Genomic DNA, 24488 nt, shown 5'->3' on the forward strand with positions numbered 1-24488 from the left:
CCACAATTTATAAATATTATATTTTTAGTTGTAATTAAAATAAGCAGACATTAATTCCCTACAATAACAATATTAATTTATGCAAGTGCATAGCAATTCATTTGCTTTCCACACAATGTTGCTAGTAATAATGTATCTATGATATGCAGAGATTGTTTTCATTTGAAGTGTTCCAATACCACTCAATTCAGTTATAAATTTTCATAGACAGTAATACATAGCATGTGATCAAATGAAAACTATTGAAATTACAGTGAATAAATGAGACTAGAAATTTCAACAGTTCTATTCACAGAGTACTATCATACTAGATAAAATAATCTTGAGTTTCTAGTAGATTCTTGTTGTTTATGTAACAAAACTTTACCCTTCATCACTATGCAGGTAACTAGTAGAAGGAGATAATGTTTCTACAATGCAGAGATACTTTGCCAAGATCTTGAGTAAATTGCTATGGCTGACCAACAGGGCATTCACTTGATGTTGGAATGTCTGTTGGAGACACATGCTGCCACCTCTGTTGTTTTTTCTTCTGGTCTACTGTATTTTTTTGATGTGGAGTTTGACTTTTCACTATTTTTGAAGACTGCTGTTGGTTTCCTGTCAACAGATTTAGTTTATATACCGGCATCACATGTGTGATTAAAATTTAATGCAATAAATTTGTTTTCTTACTTCTCCTTTCTACAAAAACTCTATTTTATACTAATGTAAGCGAGCATTTGTGGTAAAGATGTCTGAATTGACCTTACTTCAATTATTTAAGTGTCTGATGAAGCTGCACAGTTTCTGACATATCACACCCATAGCATCTGTGTTTAATCTCTGAGATATGACATTTCAGTGCTCTGGATTAGCTGCAGTAAAGTGTTCTCTCTTTCTCTGAGGACATTATAAAACTTTGCACTATCATTAATTCTTCTCTCCATTTTATACATCATTTTAACAGAAGATTAACAGCTGATTAACAAATTTTAATATATTGAAAACAGATTCAAACTTTTATTCATCAAAAAGCTCTATGTTCATATGCTTCATCTTAAGTCTTATCTGTTATTGTAAATTACTTGGTCAAACCATCAAATGTATGTGCTGACATGCATTTGTTGATTAACTGTACAGTTACGACCAGGAAAAAATCTGGATAAGTGCGAGTAGGGCTCACACACCAAGGGTTCCATGCAAACTTAATTATATACATAGATAGTTCATCCATTACGGGAGTCTAGAATCTTGAGAATTTTTGCTTGTTATTGTTATCGATACTGCAAGATATGTGGCATAAGTGGCACTATGATTTGATTGCATTATCTTGGAAGCTTATATTTTTTACACTGCCAAGGGACCATAGACCTCAGTATGTGACATAAATTTGAACTCGGTACATCTATCCGTTCCTGAGAAAGAGGGTTCTTAACAGTCAGTCAGTCAGAGAGACAGACAAAGTGATCCTATAAGAATTCTTCTTTTACCAATTGAGGTATTTATGTCCAGGTCTTCTTTAAGGGTGGCCACAGCAAGTATAGAAATGACATAATTTCTATAGACCTCAGTATTTTATTGTATCTAGCAAGTCTGTATTAGTTTTAGAAACAATGTAATTTCTGGAGTTTCAAATCTTAATGTGGTAGCACTGTTGACTCTGTTGGCAGTGTTGTGTGACGTATTTATTCTAGTAATAAGATCTGTTGTTGTTGAAGATTTAGTTGTTTCTTAGACAGAACAGAACATTCTTGGTCTTGGTTATCTTATCTGATGACGAGGTGCAGTTTTATTTTAAAGTTATGTAATAATGTAAAACTCAAACAAATGAAAGAGGGGTGTGAGGAATGAAGCTGGATACAAGAGTAAGGTAATTAAAAGAGCATGTGTTCAAGGAAGTGAATACATAAGCTATGAAGAAATAAAATTTTGGGCAAGAAAAACAGGTGAGAAATGCAATTTTAAGGAAGCATGCTTTGCTAATTTTGATATATTTCATCAAATATCTTTGTTAGATAGATTTAATAATCAGAAGAGCAAAGACGAAAAGAATATATGCTTACAAGGTCTCATCACCTGTAACAATGCACAAAGACCTCATCCGTCTAAAAATGTGTCATCCACTAACCATAGTCACTGTTTTAAATACTTCATTATACTCAATTATGAAAGGAAGGAGGTCTGCCAGAAGGTATTTAAGCTTTCCATGATCTTAAGAGTGACAGTAGAATCAGCTGTCTAAGAGAATTGAAGACTACAGATTCAAAAGAAACTAAGTACCATTTCTGTGAAAAGTTATATTTCGCTGTCAATAGGAGTTACATGTCAAGGCCATTACCTGATGATAGGTGCTATGTCCGTACATGCCCCCGTTAGTTTTCTATGCACACTCATAGATGGCATTCAAACTATGAGGGTTGTCGATGTGTGCTAAGTCTACATTCTACCACTGGCTCTTTGCTGTTCATCAGTTGACATTTGTTAATGAAGATGGCTGAGGTTATGATGTGTTGTGAGTCTGAATACTGTGATGATCCAAACACAATGAGGAGACAATGTGAAACTGTAAGTAAGAGAGTGGTGGAGAAGAAAAGAAGAGTGTCTGGTTTATTGTGCAAGACAGAAAATGGAAGAGAAAGACCTCCCAGGCAACAGCCAAGAACACAGGTGTGAGATGGGTAAATCAAATATTAATGCTCCTCAATAAGAGTATCTATGTGAAGTGTCTATGTGACAGTCCTATGATTGAAAACAAATAATATAATATTGTAACATTATAATGTGTCTTAATATTTGGTTTTAGGTTACCTGCAAATATGGGTATTATTGTGACTCCTTATCAGGAGAACATAAGATGAACTCATTTACTACACTCAACCAACAAGATGAGCAGACATAACTCACATTCTTAATTATTCCACTAGAACATCAGTGAAATGGAAGGTATGCTACCCAACGGAAAGTTGCTGCCAGTGTACATTGATTTTCATGGTTCCTGGTGGTGATGGTGGACATAAACAAGTATGTAAGAACATTTTTAAGGATGCTTTCAGTATTTCAAAGAAATACTGAAAACTAGTGATAATGTTTTCAAGGACAAGAGAGGTTGAGCATTTAATAGAACATACACTGATGAAGATTGGCAGAGTGTTCGGGCCTAAATTACATGCTGCATAGAGATGTGAGTCACTATGGCAGAAAATGCACAACAAAGGAGTACTGAAGCCCTGGTCTCAATATGAACAGGCTTATCACTCTATTCAAAGTAAAATATCCCAATAGTACTGTGACACATAAATTTTACAGAAAAGTTTTCCTTGCAGGTTTTCTGCACATATCCTTCACAAAGCCACAATCAAAAACATGTCAAACATGTGACCAATTAGTTCTAGAAGGTAAAGTAAACGACCAGAATGCTGATGAAGCTAAGCAAGGACTTGAACTGCAACACTGCAAAGCTGAAAGGGCCACATCACAGTTAAGAACTGATGCACTTGTTGCAACGTTACCAAACTGATACTTGCACACTACCCATAAAGCTCCAACAGCTTATGTTTGTACCTTCCCTTGAACATTCAGATATGTTCTACATGAGGCAGCTCTCATGTTAAAGTTTCAGAGTACATGGCACTGGTGAAGCAACAACATAATTGTAGAATCAGATGGAAGGTGACAGGGGAGCCAATGAAGTCGCATTCTGTTTACTGCATTTCTCAATCAAATATCTAGCATCACAATAAAGAAAACACTGTGTGCATGGAGTGGCAACTGCTGCACACAAAATAAAAGCAAAATTCTTCTGTTCTTGTACATGTTTCCAGTGTCTTGTGGTATGTTAGAATGCGTTAATCATAAATATCTCATTTTTGGACACATCTTTTTGGTATGTGATCGAAATTTGGCAACCACTGAAAAGAGAAAGAAGACAGTGAAATGTTTTGTTCTGGGTGACCTAATGAAGTTAGTGACTTCATCACATCATGCAAAGCCAATCAAAGGTCTGGAAATACATGACTCACACTTTCTTGGCTTTTACAGAGCAGCAGCAAACCTGATCGCCACCAACAAACTCTTGATATCGACTACTTTGTGAATTTGAATAACTGTCCCTGGAAAGGTCAAAATACGAAGAACACTTAATGAGCTGGAAGAGTGGACAATGGTCAATGTCCTGAAGAAGGCAAGTTGACAACTGGCAGAGCTTACAAGGAAATAAGAAGAAGGACTCATTAAGTATGATACCATAGTTACCTGAAGAGCTCAGGAAGTTTTACCAGGACATTTGTGGTTAAATGCACATAAAATGTCACACGATGGTATTTGTTATTATTATTCCATATCATCTTACTATTGCAATTATTGATGAAACAATACAAGATCAAGGGACTTAGCCCTTTGTTGTCATTTTCTTTGTGATACTATGGGTAACTGAGTTTTACTTGCCAGGTCACAGTGAGCTATAGTGTGACTTAATAATGTATTATTTGCACTAAGACATTCCACAAGGAGTAAATTGTTTTTCTTTAAATGTCTCAAAACATCCATTTTATCATTTAGCCCATTTTGAATTTACAGTCTTCAGCTGATAGCAGGTAGGTTCCAGCTGATTTGAGAGGAAAAAACCCCCACAGCAAATTCAAAGCCTATCAAAATTAAGTTGCTCATTCATCAAAATATTGACTCTCTTCCAAGAATACAAACCCACTATTCCTCCATGATGAAAAATTACCTTGATGCAATGTTAAACATGAAAATCATGTTTTAGAAGATTAAGTAAAAACATCTTGAAGTAAACATTACATGTCAGTACTATGCTAAATACTTTAAACACCATCTTCACCTCAGGTTTTGGAGGCCTCAGGTAGATACCCGCTGTACATCCGAAGCTTGGGGAACAGAAACTAAAGTTCCAATTCCTTAACAAGAAGGCAAAGAATGTTGCTGACACAGAATCAATGATCTACAAAAGAAGAGCTAACAAATTCCACACTACTCTTTAAGCTTCAATGATGACTACATGCAGAATATTTCAGTGCCTAATATTCCAGTGCAGGAGTTGTTTTATCTTTGACAGTTAAACCTCAATGTTTCTGAAATTCATAATGCAAAGTCAGAAGGAGGTCATTTTTTACATCTATGATGAAATCCAGGGTAACAAAGGGTCAAATGAAGTAGCTTCTTTGCTTCTGCTTTGCAAAGATAATTACATTCCAAAGGATGTGAAGAAACTGCACCACTTTAGTGATGGCTGTGCTGGTCAAAACAGAAATCACATCATACTAAGATTTTTAATGGCTCTTGTAGAAACAGAGCATTTTGATCAAATCCAGCACTTCTTTCCCCAGAGAGGATATTCTTTTCTCCCCAATAACCATGATTTTGATGTTTTGAAGAGGCTTTTGTCAAAGCACAATCAAATTTATCTTCCAAAAGAAGTATGTGAGATAATAGTAAATTCAAGACTCCCTGATAAGTTCATAGTTACTATGGCATGATTGGTGGCCTCTTCTATACAATAAGATAGTAAATTCACAGGACAGGAGGGGCACTGGCAAGCAAAATGTGTGCTTATCCCAAACAAGCACATACAACAGATAGGTGTCAATCCCTGGAGCTAAGCATGCTGACTTGAAGAAGGTCTTGCTGCATATTCCTGATGAATATCAGCAATTTTACCATGAGATTTTGGAGTCATTGATAATTTGAAGTAAATTGTTTCAGTCATGCATTTGCATTATGAACTCAAAACATTATAAGATTATTTTTGTTGCATAATTTAAAAAAAGAAAAATGTTAGATGCCCCAAACTAATGTTAATGTTAAAGGCAATATATTACTAATTCATGCATTTGTGTAAGTTTGCTGTATAAGTCAGTTTTTAAATGTTCTATTATTATGATTATTATTATTATTAAGTTTATTATTATTGTTACTGTTATTATTATTATTAAGTTGATTACAACAGCACATTTCAGTGATAAATTTTCACATGAATTTGAATTAATTAAAAAAAAAAAAAAAATCTTAACTCCAACCAGTTTGATCACTCTTTTGGCTGGGTCTGCTAGGAGCAAGAGTTTGTGTTATATGTTAAATTTCTCACTCAACTGTAATCTTTAAAAAGGACACAGCATATTTTAATATGTATTAATCTTTCTTTTAAAAACAGTTTTTTATGTTTCCAGAAAAATATGCATCTATGGAGTTAGGCTGTTTCCAAAATGACCAATTCAAATGGTGGTCGTTTCCCAAAGTTTATGTAACTGCAGCTGGAAAGTTGAAATAATTAATATGTTTAAAATTTAAACAAAATTGCTTGTCTTTACACTTTACTGGCGTCTTACAGGAATGTGTTTGAAATTGGTAATCAATATGTAAGGCACAAATATAAGCAAGTCACAGAGTGTCCAATAAATAACCTAGTTGAACATACTACAGATGAAGTATTCATATAAAAGTATTAAACAGACTGAGTTTAATTCTAAAATATTAGTGAGGAAAAAAAAATATTGGATTATCAGCAACTGCACTCACCTTGACGACTGAAAATGGTTCGAGCCAGAAAAAGTGAAGGAGCTTCAACAAATAGGTGGAGAGCCATTGATATTAACAATACAATGGCCAGATCTCCAGCATAGCTGTGCATCTGTAATGTAAGTCAGTTATACAACAGTGGTACTTCCAAAAAACATAAACAGCAAGTATTTTGTTTCAACAATGAAAGCAAATGTAAATAAAAGAAAAGAATGCTCAAAATAAGTCCCCAAACAAATAAAGAAAGAAAATTGCATTACTTACTAGGTAGATGAGATGCCCAACCTTGTTTGAGTGAAGCTTCAGTGATATACTGAGAGAGAAGAAAACTTCAGTATTGGGTGGGAAGGTGGAAGGGGAGGGGGGGGGGGGGCGGGGGGGGACTGGGAAATGTAGCTTCCATATAAAAGGCATATGTTACAAAATACACATCTTGTAAATTCTTTCATACTTTTCAGCTATCTGGAATCCACACACAGAGCCTGAAAGCCACACACAGAGGCACACATGGAAATATTTTCCCTTAGGTGGTGCATCTTATAATCTCACTACATGTATAAATGGATGATGCCACACTATCAATGCAGCTCATTAGACCTATGACCAGTGGGTCATTGTGAGTGGTAAGCAAACAGCATCTCCAGCTGGCAGCTCACATGAACCTGAATGTGTTCTTCTCCATGGCCGACCAACATATTGACAACAGCTCTGCATTACACTTTTCATGTTACAGCAGGGCCTCATTGGGATCTGAGTACAGTGACACTCAGTCTACACTATAAAGGTCTACTTCAGCAAAATATGATAGCATTTGAGTAATTTATTGATTTCAGCCTTGCATATGAGTGGTTTCTACCATTGTAATTCAAGCTGTGTCAGCTCCAAGCATTTTCATTTGTGTGCCAGAAAAATCACAGGAACAGTAACTTATGAACTATACATCATTATTTCTGTGTTGCAGTGTTTTCAGCAAGTGTCCATAAATGACATTTTTGCTCTAAATTTGGGACTGCCTAAGCATCTGTGAATAAAGTACCAAATGAGACAAATAAAGTCATTCAGAAAGTAAAATGCAACTGCTTATAAGCCTATATGATAGTGATCATCATTATTGAGGCAGTTATCAAGGAAAGATAAGTTTCTTACTGCTAGTTAGTTAGTAAATGTTCCATATATCATTTCAATGATTTTTTTATGGAAATTGTTTATAATGAGTCATTTTACAGGATATGTATATATGACTGGTGTTATCATTAATGAACACATGTTTTAGCCCTACTCTTGCAATTACACTTAAAACAATATTTTTTGTGCAGTTTCTAGTTGCTTAAGGTTTTGTGGACTGACATTTGAAATATATTCTCTTGATTCTTTGACTGAACCATTTAATAATATTTGTGCTGCTACATTTAGAAAGTAATTGTTAAAAGTACTCTCAACTTGTGAATTATCATTCACAACATTGGTATGCAGTTTAATCGTTATGATATCTTGTACACTGACTGACTGTCCTGTCTCCCATTTAACAGTAGCTCCATATACTTCTAATTTTACACTGAGATGAAAAATGTCATGGGATCCCTCCTAACATTGTGTCAGACCTCCTTTTGCCCAGCATAGTGCAGCAACTTAAAATGGCATGGAGTCAAAAAGTTGTTTGAAGTCCTCTACAGTAATATCAAGCCGTGCTGCCTCTATAGCTGCCCATAATTGTAAAAATGTTGTTGATGCAGGATTTTGTGCACAAACTGGCCTCTTAATTATGATACCTAAATGTTCAATGGGATTCATGTCAGGCAATCTGGGTGGCCAAATTATTCACTCAGATTGTCCAGAATGTTCTTCAAACCAGTCACGAACAACAGAGACCAGGTGACATGGCTCATTGTCATACATAAAAATTCCATTGTTGTTTGCAGATATGAAGTCTACAAACTGTTTCATATGGTCTCCAAGTAGCCTAACGTAACCATTTCCAATCAAAGATCAGTTCAGTTGCACCAGAGGACTCAGTCCAACCCAAGTACACACAGCCCACACCATTATGGAGCCACCACCAGTTTGCACAGTGTTTTGTTTTCAACTTGGGGACTTATCTGACAAGGCCACGGTTTTCCAGTCATCTATGGTTCAGACAATATGGCCATGAGATCAGGAGAAGCACTACAGGCAGTGTACTGTTAGCAAAGGCCTCACATCAGTTGTTTGCCAAATTTCACCACACTGTCTTAATGGATATGTTTGTTGTATGTCCCTTGTTGATTCCTATTATTATTTCAGGCAATGTTGCTTGTCTGTTAGCTCTGACGACTCAATGCAAACACTGCTGCTCTTGGTCATTAAGTGCAAGCTGTCAGCCACTGCACAGTCCATGGTGAGGGGTAACGCCTGAAATTTGGTATTCTCGGCACATGCTTGACATTCCAAAATGGAATGTCCCATGCATCTAATTCCAACTACCACTCCACATTCAAAATCTGTTAATTCCTGTCATGTGGCCATAATACTGTTGGAAACCTTCTCACATGGACCACCTGAATACAAATAACAGCTTTGCCAAAGCACTGCCTTTTTATACTTTGTGTACGAGATACTGCTGCCATCTGTTGTATCGCCCCAAGGGCAGAAAACCCCAGTTAACAAACTTTGTGGAAACTTAAAGTAGGGAAGTGAGTCATCTTGACAGTGATGGCAACTATTGACAATAAAATCTACACTGTTAATATTTTGATTAACACCAACACCATTCAAATACTGAGAATAGCACACAAAAAGGGGAGATAAACGAACGGATTATCATAGGTTCTTTATCAAACATCTATAGAATAAATTCAAAATCATATGAATGAAGGCTAAATCCAATAAAGTAATTCAGTCAAAGATAACATTTACCATGGAAGAGAGTTGTAGCCGCATCGAAAAGGAAATTCAATGTGACTACAATGCAACTCGGATATGGAAATGTTCAGTTAGTTAGTTGCTCTTGAGTCCCTCTAGAGTACTTTTGCGATAGTTGTCTGGACACAAATGCTATTAGAGTGTTTCAGTTTTGGAGGTTTGATAATTGGTGAGGTAGAGACTGAAGTATTGTTCAGTCATTTGACTGATGAAAGTTCATCTTTACCGTTCTAAATGCGACGGAATGTAAGACGACTGTTAGAGTTCAATTGAGTGATATTGGTTTCTCAGACTTAGCCTTCGTACTGATGAACAGTGACAAACCTTCAGAGCAATGGATCAATGACAGTAGGACACAATAAAACGAAGACACGAAGATGACAAGTACGCCGATTAGTCAAAAGTTGTCGTCAGTGTCACAATTATTGAACTGAACAGAAGTTAATCTTGAATGACATATTTGTGTGCATGTAAGGACAAACAATTAATTACAGAAAGAACAATAAAATCTGAGTCAAAAGATAAATCTTATGTGTCGCCTAACTCACTAAACGGACAATGCAAAGTGTATTAATGCAAGTTGATTGACTCTTTAAATATTTTAAGTAACTAAATGAGTACATGAATAATGGACAGTCAAGAGTGATTAATAAACCAGTATTATGGTGCATTAAAAAAGCATTTACTCCAACATAAGTTATCTCTGGAGTTATATCAGATTGTTGTTAATAACTGGACATTTTTATTTCGTCACGGAGCTAACCAGGCATAAAATAAAAATAACTGACTGCAGTTTATGAGTTTGCACAAGCTGAGAAGACTGTCATGAACAGATAACAGAATATTTATAAACCACATGAGGAGTTGTGTTCTTATGAGAGTTACAGGTGCTGTTCCACGTCATACCGATGGGGACGAACATCATTACGAGTCTCGTCTCCTCCCTCCGAGTGAAGGAGGGAAGGAACGTCACACTGTATATGTGTTTATCACTATCCCATGACTTGTCACCTCCTCAGTGTATTATCCCCATTATTAGTTCCTATCAGGATGCGCACTTCTTGACTTTTAATAGTTTTCCTTAAAACATTGCAGTATTTTTTGTATTATGCCAATAATGTCACATATTGACTTATTCTTATATAAATTTTCCTCTTCCTCTTACAGGAGATTTTAATTCCCTTAGTTATCATCAGCTTTCTTTTTTATAATGGGACCTTCTTGATAACTTTTTACACAAGAAACTTTCAAATATTGACAACAATTTACTGTGGAATAAATTGAATTTGACATTAGCATCTCTTGCTGCATATACCTCACCCCATAACACCTCATTTAACTCACTCTTAAAACATTGTACCCTCACTAGTTTATATGAACCTGCCTCGGGACTAATATTATACCAATGTGCCCTCAGTGACTGTACTCATGAAGTTCCTGCTTCTTTAAGTGTTTCATCAATTTTTAATTGCTTCCCCCCTAGACAATTCTTAATTATTTTGGAAAATATGAAAATCACTTGGCACTAACAGAGTTGTTATGTAATGAGTTCAGGTAAAGCTTTTGTTTTATGAATTTCTGTTCTATATTTTCTTTTAAGTCATTCATTACTGAGTAATGATCAGCTACTGCTATCTGCTCATGTTTGTATTTCCTTCATTGAATACAATACACCATTTTTTCTCATAGAAGAAAAAATGATTGCGTTTTTGATACACATATTGTTTGTTTGGTCAGTAAATTTCATTAGACTGAACATTTCAGGCTGTGATATCATGGGCTAAAGCAAGAGCTCAATGCTGTCTCTGGCACTGACCTTCCTCTTGGAAGTTTCAGTGTTCAAGAAGTATACAACAGTTGTGATCTTCCATATTAACAAGCAGGTTTGATGACATTGGAAAGACATGACAATGCTTTCCTTCTGCACTGACAAGACTCCTCTGGCCACATATATACACTCGGACTCGCAGAGCAGATCACCGGCATGGCAGAGTTATCCATCAACACTCACGCTGTGTCCATCTCCACTGCAAGTTTGACAACACTCTACTGATGCAGCAGCTATTGCTGCAGCCTAGCTGCAAACCTACAACCACTGCCTGATGGCCTTGCCACCAGGCCACCTTCAAGCTGCCTCCTCCTCATGGTACAAGGCATGAATGGAGGGACACCCAGCTCCATACAGCCAGTGTCCATCATCACCAGACAGTGATGCAACCAGCAGCCCCAGGTTCAGCCCATAGTCAACACTGCCATCTGCCATATCACTGGGACACTAGGCCTCAGTGTCTCAATGTTGACTGGCTGCCACTGCTGACCTTAGACTTATGTGCTATTGCCAGTTGGCAGTATATTAGCATCCAGTGTGCCATGTAAGCACACGCACACAGCTTTCCGGGGCATGCATGAACCACAAGACTTACTGTCATGTTTGCTGCACTGACATGTGGACATCACATGCTGTGCCAGGGCTGTGGGCAAACACATGTAATTGTTCAAATTTAATGAAATCACAAAACTGTTATGTTCTCCAATTGACTTTCTGCAGCCAACCTCTATGGACTCCTGACTCCCTCACCACCAGGACCTTTAGGTTGGAGTCAAACACCAACTGACTCCCACATGTCCATCCTCAAAGGAGCCCTCCTCTTGTGGCTCAGGACCACCCAGAGCTGAATCACATTTTAGCTACCTGTCTTTGTGCCCTGTAAGAGTAATATCCTCCCCACTACATTCCTCACCCCTCCCACTGTGGTATTCTGCTACCCACCAAACCTACACAAAATCCTTGTCCATCCCTACTCTACCCCTAATCCCAAGCCCCTACCTCATGGCTTACATCTCTGCAGCAGACCTAGATACAAAACCTGCCCCGTACATCTTCGCACCACCACCTACTCCAGTCCTGTCACAGGTGTCTTCTATCCCATCAAAGGCAGAGCTAACTGTGGAGCAACCATGTGATCTAAAAACTAAGCTGCAACCACTGTGTCACTCTCTATATTGGCATGACAATTAATAAGCTGTCTGTCCGCATGAATGGCTACTGCCATGCTGTGTCCAAGAAACAGTTGGACCTCCCAGTTGCTGAACATGGTGCCCAAGATGAGCTTCACTTCAATGACTACTTCACAGCCTGTACCATGTGGATTCTTTCTACCAACATAAACTTTTCTGAACTGTGCAGATGTGTAAAATCTCGTAACAACATATTCTTCATGGCCTCAACCCATACAAGTCCCTGTCCATCATCCACCCATCCCCTTCCTGCTACACTGCTTCCATACCAGCACTAGATATGCTTTATATTCCACCAACACTCCTTTTCTACTTCTCTCCTCTCCCCCTCCCATCCCTGACACTCTCCCCCCTTCCACAGCACAGCCTCCCAACACTGCGTCTTGCAGCAGTATTCTGTCCCCACTGAGTTCTTGCACACTCCCATAGGCAGGTAGCATCTGCCCCACCCCCCTACCCTGCTGCTATCCCTCCCTCTCCCTCTCCCATTCCACCTCCTTACCCCCACCACCCACCCCAGCAGATTGCTGCTTGCATCAGGTGCAACTGCAATCAGGCTCCAGTGCCCAAACAGAGGGAGTTGGAGTGAATGTGTACATGTGTTTTCTATTTCAGAGGAAGGACTTTGGCTAAAGCTTAACATTTTAGCAGTCTTTTTCATTGCGCCTGCCTGCCTGCAGCTCAACTCCTCCTCTACTTACTGAGTAGCAACTTATCATTTCCATGTGGTTGTTATTCCATTCAGGACTTTTCTTTATTAAGTTTGTACATAACAGAGAAGAACTGAATGTTGAAGGGATATACAGTGCATTAGAGAAATACAGAAACAGGTGGATAGAGCATGTGAGCAGAATGTCAGAAGAAAGACTGACAAAACGACTGTTGAGATACAGTCTGAGAGGAAGTATAAACTCTGGTAGCCCAAAATGAGATGCACTCAACAATAACCTTTGAAGATGGAACATCACTTAGTGTAATCCCTGGAAGTGAAGATGATGATGACATGATGAGAAACTAGAAATGAGAGATTACAGTTTATAGACATCTTCTTTTCAATCAAAACATGATATTCAAAATATCCAGAGAATATAATTCCCTACATTTAACTGTAATAGTTTTCACAAAGACAAGTGAAGTAATTGCTCCCAATGACATTGCACAATAGCACAACTGAAAATAACCTTTAAAAATAAAGGTACTCGAAGTCATAAAATAAAAAAAGGATCTTTCTTTGGGAATGCATTGTTCTGACACAGTCATGACCCTTTGAGTTAATACGACTTTTTGTTCTTAATTCTATTTGAATGATATTTCTATGTAGTAAAATTGTACTCAATAAACTCTTCTTCAAAAAAGAATTTATGTGACCAGTTAAACAGTTTAAGAACTAATGATTGAATATAATAGAGGGAAACATTCCACATGGGAAAAATATATCTAAAAACACAGATGATGTGACTTACCGAACGAAAGTGCTGGCAGGTCGATAGACACACAAACAAACACAAACATACACACAAAATTCAAGCTTTCGCAACAAACTGTTGCCTCATCAGGAAAGAGAAAAGGAGAGGGAAAGACGAAAGGATTTGGGTTTTAAGGGAGAGGGTAAGGAGTCATTCCAATCCCGGGAGCAGAAAGACTTACCTTAGGGGGAAAAAAGGACAGGTATACACTCACACACACACACATGTCCATCCACACATACACAGACACAAGCTTGTCTGCTTGTGTCCGTGTATGTGTGGATGGACATGTGTGTGTGTGTGTGAGTGTATACCTGTCCTTTTTTCCCCCTAAGGTAAGTCTTTCTGCTCCCGGGATTGGAATGACTCCTTACCCTCTCCCTTAAAACCCACATCCTTTCGTCTTTCCCTCTCCTTCCCTCTTTCCTGATGAGGCAACAGTTTGTTGCGAAAGCTTGAATTTCGTGTGTATATTTGTGTTTGTTTGTGTGTCTATCGACCTGCCAGCACTTTCGTTCGGTAAGTCACATCATCTGTGTTTTTAGATATAGTTTAAGAACTAAGTGAGACTACATACCAGAAGATACTCATCCATGAAGATTGGTGTTCGTATTCTTCCACTATTAATGAGTAAGACAGCAATATGTGTCAGAAAGATGCAATATGAAAGTCTACTCAGTGGTTGCCATGTACTGCTCTCCAGAATGCCCTTGACAGCATCACCTGCCAATTAAAAAGAATTTTAGTCAGTACATTGCTTCAAGGGTAATTTCAGTTTTTCTTTTCTTCAACAGTACTTGGTACAGTGTGCTGTTGGCTCAAAAATCATCGATGGTTTTTTTTTAGTATCCAGTTACATTATTAGTTACAGAACACATAAGCAGACTTATCATTTATTTCCTGTAAACCTATCAACATGCTTTTCATAGTGTATAATGTAAGCACATTAGACAATAAATTTATCACACCCAGGATAATATCACTTACCACTACCTCTAGTATTGATAATGAACCCAATTCTTCTGCGAGTAAGGAAGCCCACAAGTATCTTCAGTTATGCCACACCCAACTGAAGCCACTCATTGATGATTACATCCAAATTGCAGGAATGATGATTTCTGTGTTTTAACTGCTGTTCCAAATAGTCTCACACATTTCATACAGTATTAAGGTTGAACCATTTAGTAAGTCAGTAAAGATGTGATAGAGTGCTTGAGTGTTCATCAAACCAGGAATGTATATGTGCAACCCTGTGAACATGGCTGTTATCTTGGAAGCATACTCATCACAAAGATACAGAATAAAGGACAAGACTCAGCAAAGTTCACGTTCACAGTAGGCTGAATGAATGAAGCCAAGATGCTGTATGGAAAAAAAACTCCAAATATCATCAGACATGTCACCATCATCAGGTGCATTGACGAACTGAGCTGCTGAGGGAATGCAGCTGACTTATATCCCTTCCCACTGCAAGCCATTCCCTCCACGATCTGTGCCTGATGGCATGAGTCAGCAGTCGCAGAGATACTTGCCTCAACATCTGCAGTAGCGTTGATGTACTTGCCCCAACTGTCATGGTCACTAGATCACTCTGTTTACTGATCATCATCTTAATTATACCCAGTGCTGGTCCCAAGCCCAGCTGAGATTGTAGCCACAGTCTAGATTAATAAAATGATCCCTGCTGCAAATTTCAATGGCTTCTCTGGCACCGCCCCTGTTTTTGGAAGTTTACACTAAAATCCTGGTAAATTTGTATTCCAGCTCTTGATTCTCTGACAAGCAGCACTCTGTGACCATCAACTTGGGGTACATTAGTTGAGTGTGCCTGTGGTGTCCTTGGCATCAATCTTCGATGGTACACACTGTTTGTCCAATAAATCTGATATACCCTGGCCTTCTGCAAACCGAGGTCATCTTTGACACTTCCCAATAATGTGTAAGCTGGGAGGCAAAACACAGTACTTACATGGTGCTTTTCCAGTATTAACCAGACTTTTCCTGACAGTGTGCCAGTGTATGGCGTAAAAGCTGTGGCTTCCTCTTCCTCCATGATTTCTTCAATCTTTAGAGGTTGTACAGTAGTGGTAGGCTAAGAGCACACTTAATGTGCCATTCTGAGTATCTGTGTTGTTGTTTTTTTCTAACATAGTTATTAAGTGTTCTAATTGCTGGAGCCTATTCTCTGCATCTGAGATGGTGTTTGCAAATAGCTGCCACCACCCTGAATAGAGGAATGGAGCAGTAAAAACACTAGTACACAGAACATGCACAATCTCAGATGTAGAGAGTCTCCCCTAAGAAGTGGAAAACCTAAGAACTGTATTGTGAAAAAACAGATACTCAGAATGGCACATTATGCATCCTCTCCTCCTAACAATTGCAGTCCAGCCTGCAGAGAAGGAAAAAATCGTGGAGGAAGAGGAAGCCACAGCCTACATACTGTACATTGGTGCATTATGGGGAAAAAGTCAGGCACTTATTGAAAAAACATCACATAAGAACTGTCTTTTGCCTACCCAATAAAACACTGAGGAGTGTCAAAGATGACCTCTGTTTGCAGAAGGCCAGGCTATATCAGAGTTCTTGCCAACGTGGCAAGACATATATTGAACAAACAGTGTATACCATTAAAGATCAATGCAGAGAACACCAGTGGTACACTCAACTAATGTAACCCAACAAGTCAGCAGTCACAGAATGCTGTCAGAGAATAATGCAATGGAATACAAACATACCAGCTTTTAGAGCAGACTTCCAAATACTGGGACAGCGTAGTTAGAGAAGCCACTTAAATGTGCAGCAGTGATAATCTTATCAATTGGGACTGCAGCTCTAATCCCAGCAAGACTTGGGAACCAGCACAGGGTCCTAATTAAGAAGACACTTAGCAAACATAATGATCTGGTGATCAAGGCAGACCGAGAAAATACCAGGACACTACCACAGATGCTGACACAAATGCCTCTGAAACTGCTGACATTTGCCCTCAGGCACAGACTGTGGAGGATACAGCTTGCGGTGGGAGTGAATCTTAGTAAGCAGCATGCCATCCAGAGCTCAGATCGTCAATGCACCTGATGATGGTGATTTGTGTGATTGCCAAAATATAGTGCCCATTGGACACTATGGACCAGCAGTACATCCACAGTTCTTTGTTTGATATTTTGTCTGTTGAGCCTTTCCACCTAATTTTTACCAACAGCATATAAAAAACATTGGATTTCAGTCAGTTAAGGAAACATGCTTGCTTTAAGTAGAGTCTGCACAGTGAATAATTTGCAAGATGCCAACAAAAGCACTGAATCAAATAATTAATATCAATTACCAATTTGCATGGGATTCATTGAATTTTTTTTAAAAAAAAGGCATCAACAAATTCTCTAATAACAGCTACAGAAAAAAAGTCACTGAATTGCATTATGTGAGTTTCTGAAGAATGTGTTGATCAGTATTTTGGTTTCCAATGATTTTCTCCCAGGAGTGAAAAACACAGGATTAAATGATGAGTCAGGGAAGGAGATTCCATCTCATGAAAATTATTCCCAGCACCCTTAGAGAACGTTTTCAGATTCTTAAACTGAGAAAATGAAGATAGAATACATGGTAGTAGAATATATCTGAACCACATTTGTTTCATTGGTGATGCTGTGCTGTTTGCCTTCAGTGCAAACTTCAACAACAATTTGAGGTGCTTGACAGTCCAAGTGTGTAAAAAGGCTTGAGGACTGGTCTGTAAAAGATTTTTAAAAATGTATAATCCAAACATCAAAAATAAAATTTTATTAATATCAATGAAATCATGCAAGCAGCTGATGAGTTTTAGGGTTTAGTGCAGCTGAAGGAAACAAATGAACAAACAACAAAAGAACAGAAAAAGGCTTGTGTGTGTTTAATAAACTAAATATTGTTTTCAAAATGAAGTTTCCAATGAGTCTAAATGGAAAATTAGTCTTGATATATGGTCGTGAGACATGGATTGATGATGCAAAAACCATTAAAACTGAGCTTTGGTAAGGAAATACCTAATAGACATATGCAAGTTGTGGATTACTAAGAGAGACAGGAAAACAAACAAATGAGTCAGAAACAGAGTGGAGTGCAAGACAATTATGACTAATCAGTTGAATGTATGGTAGATGGACCAAGAAACTTCTCTGATGGATTTAAAGTGAATTATTATTATTATTGTTGTTATTATTAATTGATTACTTGTAGATGCACACACCTGTTATGTCTGCAATGCATGGTAAAGTCCAGCTATCTACCTATGGATGTAAAATGTCTAATGATGTTGATGATGAATCATATTACTAATGAAACTCTTGAAATTGAAGGAAAACACTGGAATACTGAATTATGAGTAGGAAATCAACTCCACCTTCATATGAGCGAAGCAGTTTCTAACATGTTACACTAACACATAGTGTTCAACCCGCAACCAGCAGTTACCTTTTTTAGTAATTCCATTAATGATTGGAAATACAGTTTATCTTTCAAAATTTTCTGTCATTTTATTTATTCTCTTTGATAAATTACACAGGAATTCTCCACAAAATAATAACAGTATTGTATACCATCCACAGTGATGCAAACAGTCAGAATATGTTCCTTGTAAGTAGAGTAGCACTACTGTAACATTCAGAGATTATGAAAAGAGCTCAAATGCTATTATCACCCAATGTTTCATTAAAACTTACCTATAACTCCAAATTGGAGATTATGGTAACATGCAATGATAATCCATCCAAGGGCAAGTGCCCACGTGAATCGATGTAGAGCAGCATAGGCAGCAGACTCCAGTGTAGTTGTTGTAAGGCTAGCACATTCCTGGAGCAGGTGGTATGGCCCCCACACTACTGCACCCAGTACTAACAGGCTCACTGTCCAGCCAACACCAATGAGTACCTATAAAAATATTTTCATTTTTATTTAGTGTTTTAAGTTCATACCAGAAAATTAAGGCAATATCAGAATAATATGCTGATCATGAAGCTGCCTTTAAGGATTAAAAAAATAAATACTTGCAAATAATTTCATTTTTGTTATATTATCACCGTACATACATGTAAATGCAATGTGATTATTATGCTCACAGAACCTGAGTTCAATTTCTATGACTAAATAAAAGGCTCTTTGTATGACTACAGTATGCCCTTTACTTTTTTTGTGTATGAAGTATAAGCAGCACCACTTTAATGTGGTCCCTTCCACACAGATATGCCATGATCTAATTGTATGTTATTGTCCTCTATGATTCACTGTAATCTATAAAGAACATCTGTTAGTGCAAATTTTATGAGTGCATTTGTAAACATAAATTACCTGCCTGACTTCAAGTAAAAAACAAGCATCTATAAATTCACTAGCAAAATGTGAAGTCCAATTTCTGAAATGTACACACCAGTGTTCATAATAGAACATGCTGTACGATTACTGTACAGGATGAAACAATGTGTTCCACTATTGCACAAATTGTTAGAGGCAGGAAAGGAGAGAGTATGAGGAGGAAGGAAGAGAGAGGAAGAAGAGAAAGAAGGAAAGGAAAAAATGAAAATTCACATATTAAAAAACTGATACTAAATAAACAGGTATCAAGACCTAACATTTGCAGAGAATGGAATGATGCCATTACAGCCAATATAACATGCATAAAGGCAGCTATTATAATAAGACAGTTAGGAACAATACTTTCTCAATGAGAAATATCAAGATGGAGAAATTGAACCCAACTATGTTAGTCAGAATGTAGTGCAATTAGGGAGTGGAAGGGAGATGTATGATGTAAGAAGCAGGCACATCAATCTTACAAAAATGCTCTGCATGCCATTAACATCAGAAGGCATCCATGTTGATGTTTCTAAAGTCATACCAATAATTATACACAATGAAGTTTGGGAAGCAGGAGACAGTTATTTATTTAAGTAAATCGATGAGAGTAGATCATGAGTCATGCCTGGATAATTCAGTCAATAGAGAATATGCCTGCGAAAAGTAAAAGTCCTGTATTCAAGTACCAGTCCAGCACACAGTTTTAATCTGCCAGGAAGTTTCTAACCATCATTATGTTCCACTGTTAGTATGTGACTGTCAATTATTGTCTTCACTCCACACAATAAAAGCCACTTCTTAGGAGAGAGCAAATTGTTTACCAATCATACCATTCAAGCTATTTGTTATCCTTTGATGTAAACTTTACATTCCTATACACTGGGAAACAACTAAATTAAACAGTGCATAACATTCTCTTCCATAAGTCAATGGAATCAACTAATATTGGCAGACACTGGAAACACTGAAACTGCACTGATCCATGACTCTCAGTAGTTATCTACAACGTGTCGTGTTGCATAAGAGTAGTGTCCAACAGACACACATGTATTTTCACAGTATCCTAGCTGCATAGAATTATTGATAGGTCAGGAAAGTACGTTCATGGCTTTTAAATGTATACTGGGACACTGAAAAAACTTGTAGGTAATGAGAGACGCATTGTCTAGTTGAATGTGTAGGTCAGCAGTGGAAAGGTGTAAAGAAATAAATGGTTCCACGTGGCTGAATCACTGACCTGTGCAGCACAATATCAGATACAGCTGGTACCTCAGTTCAATCCAAATTTTTAAAAAATCATTGAAAGTTACAGGTAATTACAATCCTTCATGAAATGTTCTGTTTGATGCATTTCTACAAGCATGTACTGCCTGTAACTGGTTGTGACGTCTTTTGATGATATGAATAACTAAGGGTAAAGTTACTGCATCTACATTCAGAGATTTATAAACCACCTAGATAGCTGTGGATGTTAAAATGTCACTTCCAGGATGGGAAAGTGCACTGGCCATGGATTGAATCTGCAGGGGAGATTAACAATGAGGATTGGCATGTTGGTCAGTCTGGATGTGGTTTTTAGGTGGTTCCCACACTCCACTAGATGAGTACCTGGCTGGCACCCAAGTCCCACCTCAGTTACACAATTTGCAAACATTCAAAAATTTTCACTAACTTTTACATGACTAATATTACATGTTTACAGTTGGGATACACATATTTCGTCACAGTAGGTAATGGAATGGCAACAGTAAGGGCATCCAGTCACTCCTTAAATTAACCATACCAAATCTATTAATAACCACACTGACCCTGCACTGATGTGGATAAAGGTACAAGTAAAAGAAAGAAGAATTTCGGTGATATATAAAGCAGAGACTCGATATAGAAAATTTAGCACTTTAACACGTTCTTACAACCTGTGTCTTGTTTTTTCATAAAGCAGACAAGAGTAAACTTAAACAAAAATGGGGGCAATAGACAGATAACTCCTGGATATTAAGTTTTTTGCACTAATTCTGGTGACAAACTGTAATCAAAATTAAAATATTATTATCAGTTTCACTAAATTCTCTAGTCAGTTATTAAAAAAGCAGCAGCTATCCATTACACAAAAGAAATGAAACACAAGAAAAAAAATAAAAACAAAGTGAAAGAAACAAACAAAATATCAACTTGGATGAAACTGAGACCCCAAAAGGAAGCTGTGACAGAAATAATGGTACACTGAAATCAATGGCCAACAGTTTAAATGGTTACTACCAAACAATAGCATCAGACATTGTACTTAAACAGCCTTATGCAGAGGCATTCAATTTATTTTTGCAGAAACTGATGCACCACCAACAGACATTGGTTTAAAAGAAACTTAGGATGAAATTAAACTGCATTAAGTCACTCAACAGCAGTAAATTTTTCTGACTCACATGGTGTTTCTAGCAGAGTATTAAAATCACACTATTGTATTGTATTTTGTTGAATTGCGGACCTAGAAACGACAGAGAGGCTTCATCCCTGCCATAGCCCTCAGTGGTTCACAACCACACAACAGGCTACAGCAGTCCACTCACCCCACTGCCCCCCCCCCCCCTCCCCCCAGGAACATCTAACACCACCAGACAAGTGTAACCCCAAATGTTTGTGTGGCAGAGTATCGCTGACATAGTGTAACTGAGGCGGAATAAGGAGAACAAGCTCGCATTCACGAGGCAGATGGAAAACCGCAATAAAAAAACCATCCACAGACTGGCCGGCACACCAGACCTTGACACTAATCCACTGGGCTTGATGGGGCTACCCTTCTCTACAGGGTGTCAGAAGTGTGTCACCTCTACAGATCGCAACATAAATGGTTGCTGATGTCTACACTTGGATCCACAACCATGCCCCTAGCTACAGTGTGCAGCATCAAGAAACAGTAGGGTGAATGCAGAGTATTTTTTTCCCCCTGATAGTGTTGTGGAGAATCAGTCAGTCTTCTGCTATGTCTTTAATGCTGTTTTCATATGTGAATTGTGGCAAGTGAACCATGCAGTGTTCTGAGGATTGCAAACACATACGTTACTTTGCTCCTGGTTAACATGGGCTATGTATATTGTAAGCAGGGGTTATGGTACAGTTATAACTTTCAGGTTGTTTTAAGGTGTTAACACATTAATCTTGAACAGCCACTCAGGTGGGAAGTTGCATCAGAGCAAAAAGTGGTGTGATAATGTTACAATAAAGTGTCCTCATCATGTGATTTTGTTTCTCCTGTTTTTCTGTTTTGCTGTATTTATGGGACAGAGCTTCCAAAATATCATTCTTGAAAACACAATGGTTTACCCTTGAGGAAACGTAATGAGTTTTGGCAGTTGCAATGGCTCAAATGAGAGCAGATAATGCAAACACGCTTAAACAATTGAAGGCTGTGAGAGGGTAAAAATCTAGTTTACGTGCTCCTGCAACAGGTGCAGTTACCTGTAGCCAAGTTAATCCAGTCAAGAGTTTCGTGAGTGATAAAAAAGAAAGGGAGAAAAGTGGGCTACTCATGGGGAGCAGATTGTTGATCTATGGGTAAATTATGTTAGACATAAAGAAATGGAGACATTGCATAGACATAGAACTTGTGCAAGAGCAAACAGTCAGTAGAACAAAGTTAATGTTAAGAGTTGGTTACTGCAGAAGATAGCGAACTTGTGGAAGTTGAGAAAAATGCAGTGGGATTATTAGCTCTAACTTCTTGCAAGAATTCAGAGTCTGAAACAGTTGCAGTGCCAGGCAAATTAAAGGTGTCATAATGAGATGAATAGTATGTGAATAGCAATATGGGTGATATTGGGAGTTAATGAGTGCCGCCTACAGGCCATGGAGCTTGGGTCAATTGTTATCCTGGATGGACATGTACAGAAAAGTATAAGTGTCAGTGGTTGTTTGTGTCAAGAAAAGCATAGCCACAGAGAGTAATTCCATTGCAGATACTGCAAAGGACAAAGAAAAAGCAGCTGATGACGTTAATTATGTTGCAAATGTTGCAGATAATGAGGTGGTACATACACATTTAGCTGCAAATATTGCACCAGATTCATCACCAACTTTGGTGGTGGCACACATACAAGAGGGCGGGGGGCATAAGAGAAGAAAGAGGAAATTGCTTGTCATACTAGTGATCAGGCTGACAAAGGGATACCTAAGGATAAGAAGGTTCATAAAACTGTTCATACTTGCAATGTAATATTTACTGGAGGTAAGAAGAGGCGTCATCCAAACACTGATCTTCAGTAGCTCATGATAGAACTTGGTGGGGCATTGTTCCAACTGGGAGGAAACTGATGCCAATAATGTGCAGCTGCAAGGTTCATCACTCAAAAAGGATGAACAGACTACATAAGGCAGACTTTTGTAACAGAGATAGCATTCTGAGATATGTACCAACACAGTGAGTTAAAAATCCACCAGATAAATGAGAAGAAATGCCAAGCACAAATGATCAATTGAGAGGAACAGTTTACTGGTAAAAGATGAATTTTTAAAATAATTTAACAAGAAATCTGAGTGCTGCAATATTATTTTTGTAGTTGTTTCTCTGTATTTGTTATATTATAATTCAGTAGTGGATAAGTGTGAAAAACAATGGAAGTTTAGTGAGCTGATAGCAACTGAAGAGTGCTGCATTACTGCGGATCAGGTGCTCCAGCATATGCAGCAATACCTTAATGATTGACATTGCAAAATCATTATGATGATTGTGCCAGCATCAGGAACCATTGTGGTTCTAACTCAGCTTTGTGGAGTCTGCATCTACATTCTATGACAAAACAAGATGATGAACCACAAAGGAATTATCCAAATGGAACAGAAATTGGTAGATGTGATTTACAAGTACAGACAAACAAATGATTACAATTTCACAAAAATTAGATAATTTATTCAACAGAAAGAGCTTCACAAATTGAGCAAGTCAAAAACATGTTGGTCCATGTCTGGCCTTATGGAATCAGTTAGTCAGCTTGGCACTGATTGATAGAGTTGTTGCATGTTCTCCTAATGAATATTGTGCCAAATTCTGTCCAATTGATGCAATAGATTGCCAAAACCCCGACCTGGTTGGAGAGCCCTGCTCATAAAGCTCCAAACATTCTCAATGGGGAACAGATCTGGCAACCTTGATGGCCAAGGTAGGTTTTGGCAAGCACAAAGACAAGCAGTAAAAACTCTCACCATGTGAAGGTGGGCATTGGCTTACTGAAATGTAAGCCCAGGATGGCTTGCCTTGAAGGACAA

The 24488-nt window shown here is 37.9% G+C and overlaps 1 protein-coding gene across 1 annotated transcript in view; it reads right to left on the reverse strand.

Annotated features, from left to right (window-relative positions):
* Positions 1-315: 315 nt before the first annotated feature.
* The window catches only part of LOC124623031 (O-acyltransferase like protein-like), a 102563-nt gene continuing 78390 nt past the window's right edge, over positions 316-24488 (reverse strand). The window contains exons 8-11 of the mRNA XM_047148823.1: positions 18599-18806; positions 14476-14621; positions 6517-6628; positions 316-600 (exon numbers count right to left, since the gene is read on the reverse strand). Coding sequence (XP_047004779.1) covers positions 452-600; positions 6517-6628; positions 14476-14621; positions 18599-18806 — 615 coding nt within the window. The 3' untranslated portion in view covers positions 316-451. The remainder of the gene's footprint in view (positions 601-6516; positions 6629-14475; positions 14622-18598; positions 18807-24488) is intronic.

Source organism: Schistocerca americana, chromosome 7 (genome assembly GCF_021461395.2).
Source record: "Schistocerca americana isolate TAMUIC-IGC-003095 chromosome 7, iqSchAmer2.1, whole genome shotgun sequence".
Classification (NCBI taxonomy): domain Eukaryota; kingdom Metazoa; phylum Arthropoda; class Insecta; order Orthoptera; family Acrididae; genus Schistocerca; species Schistocerca americana.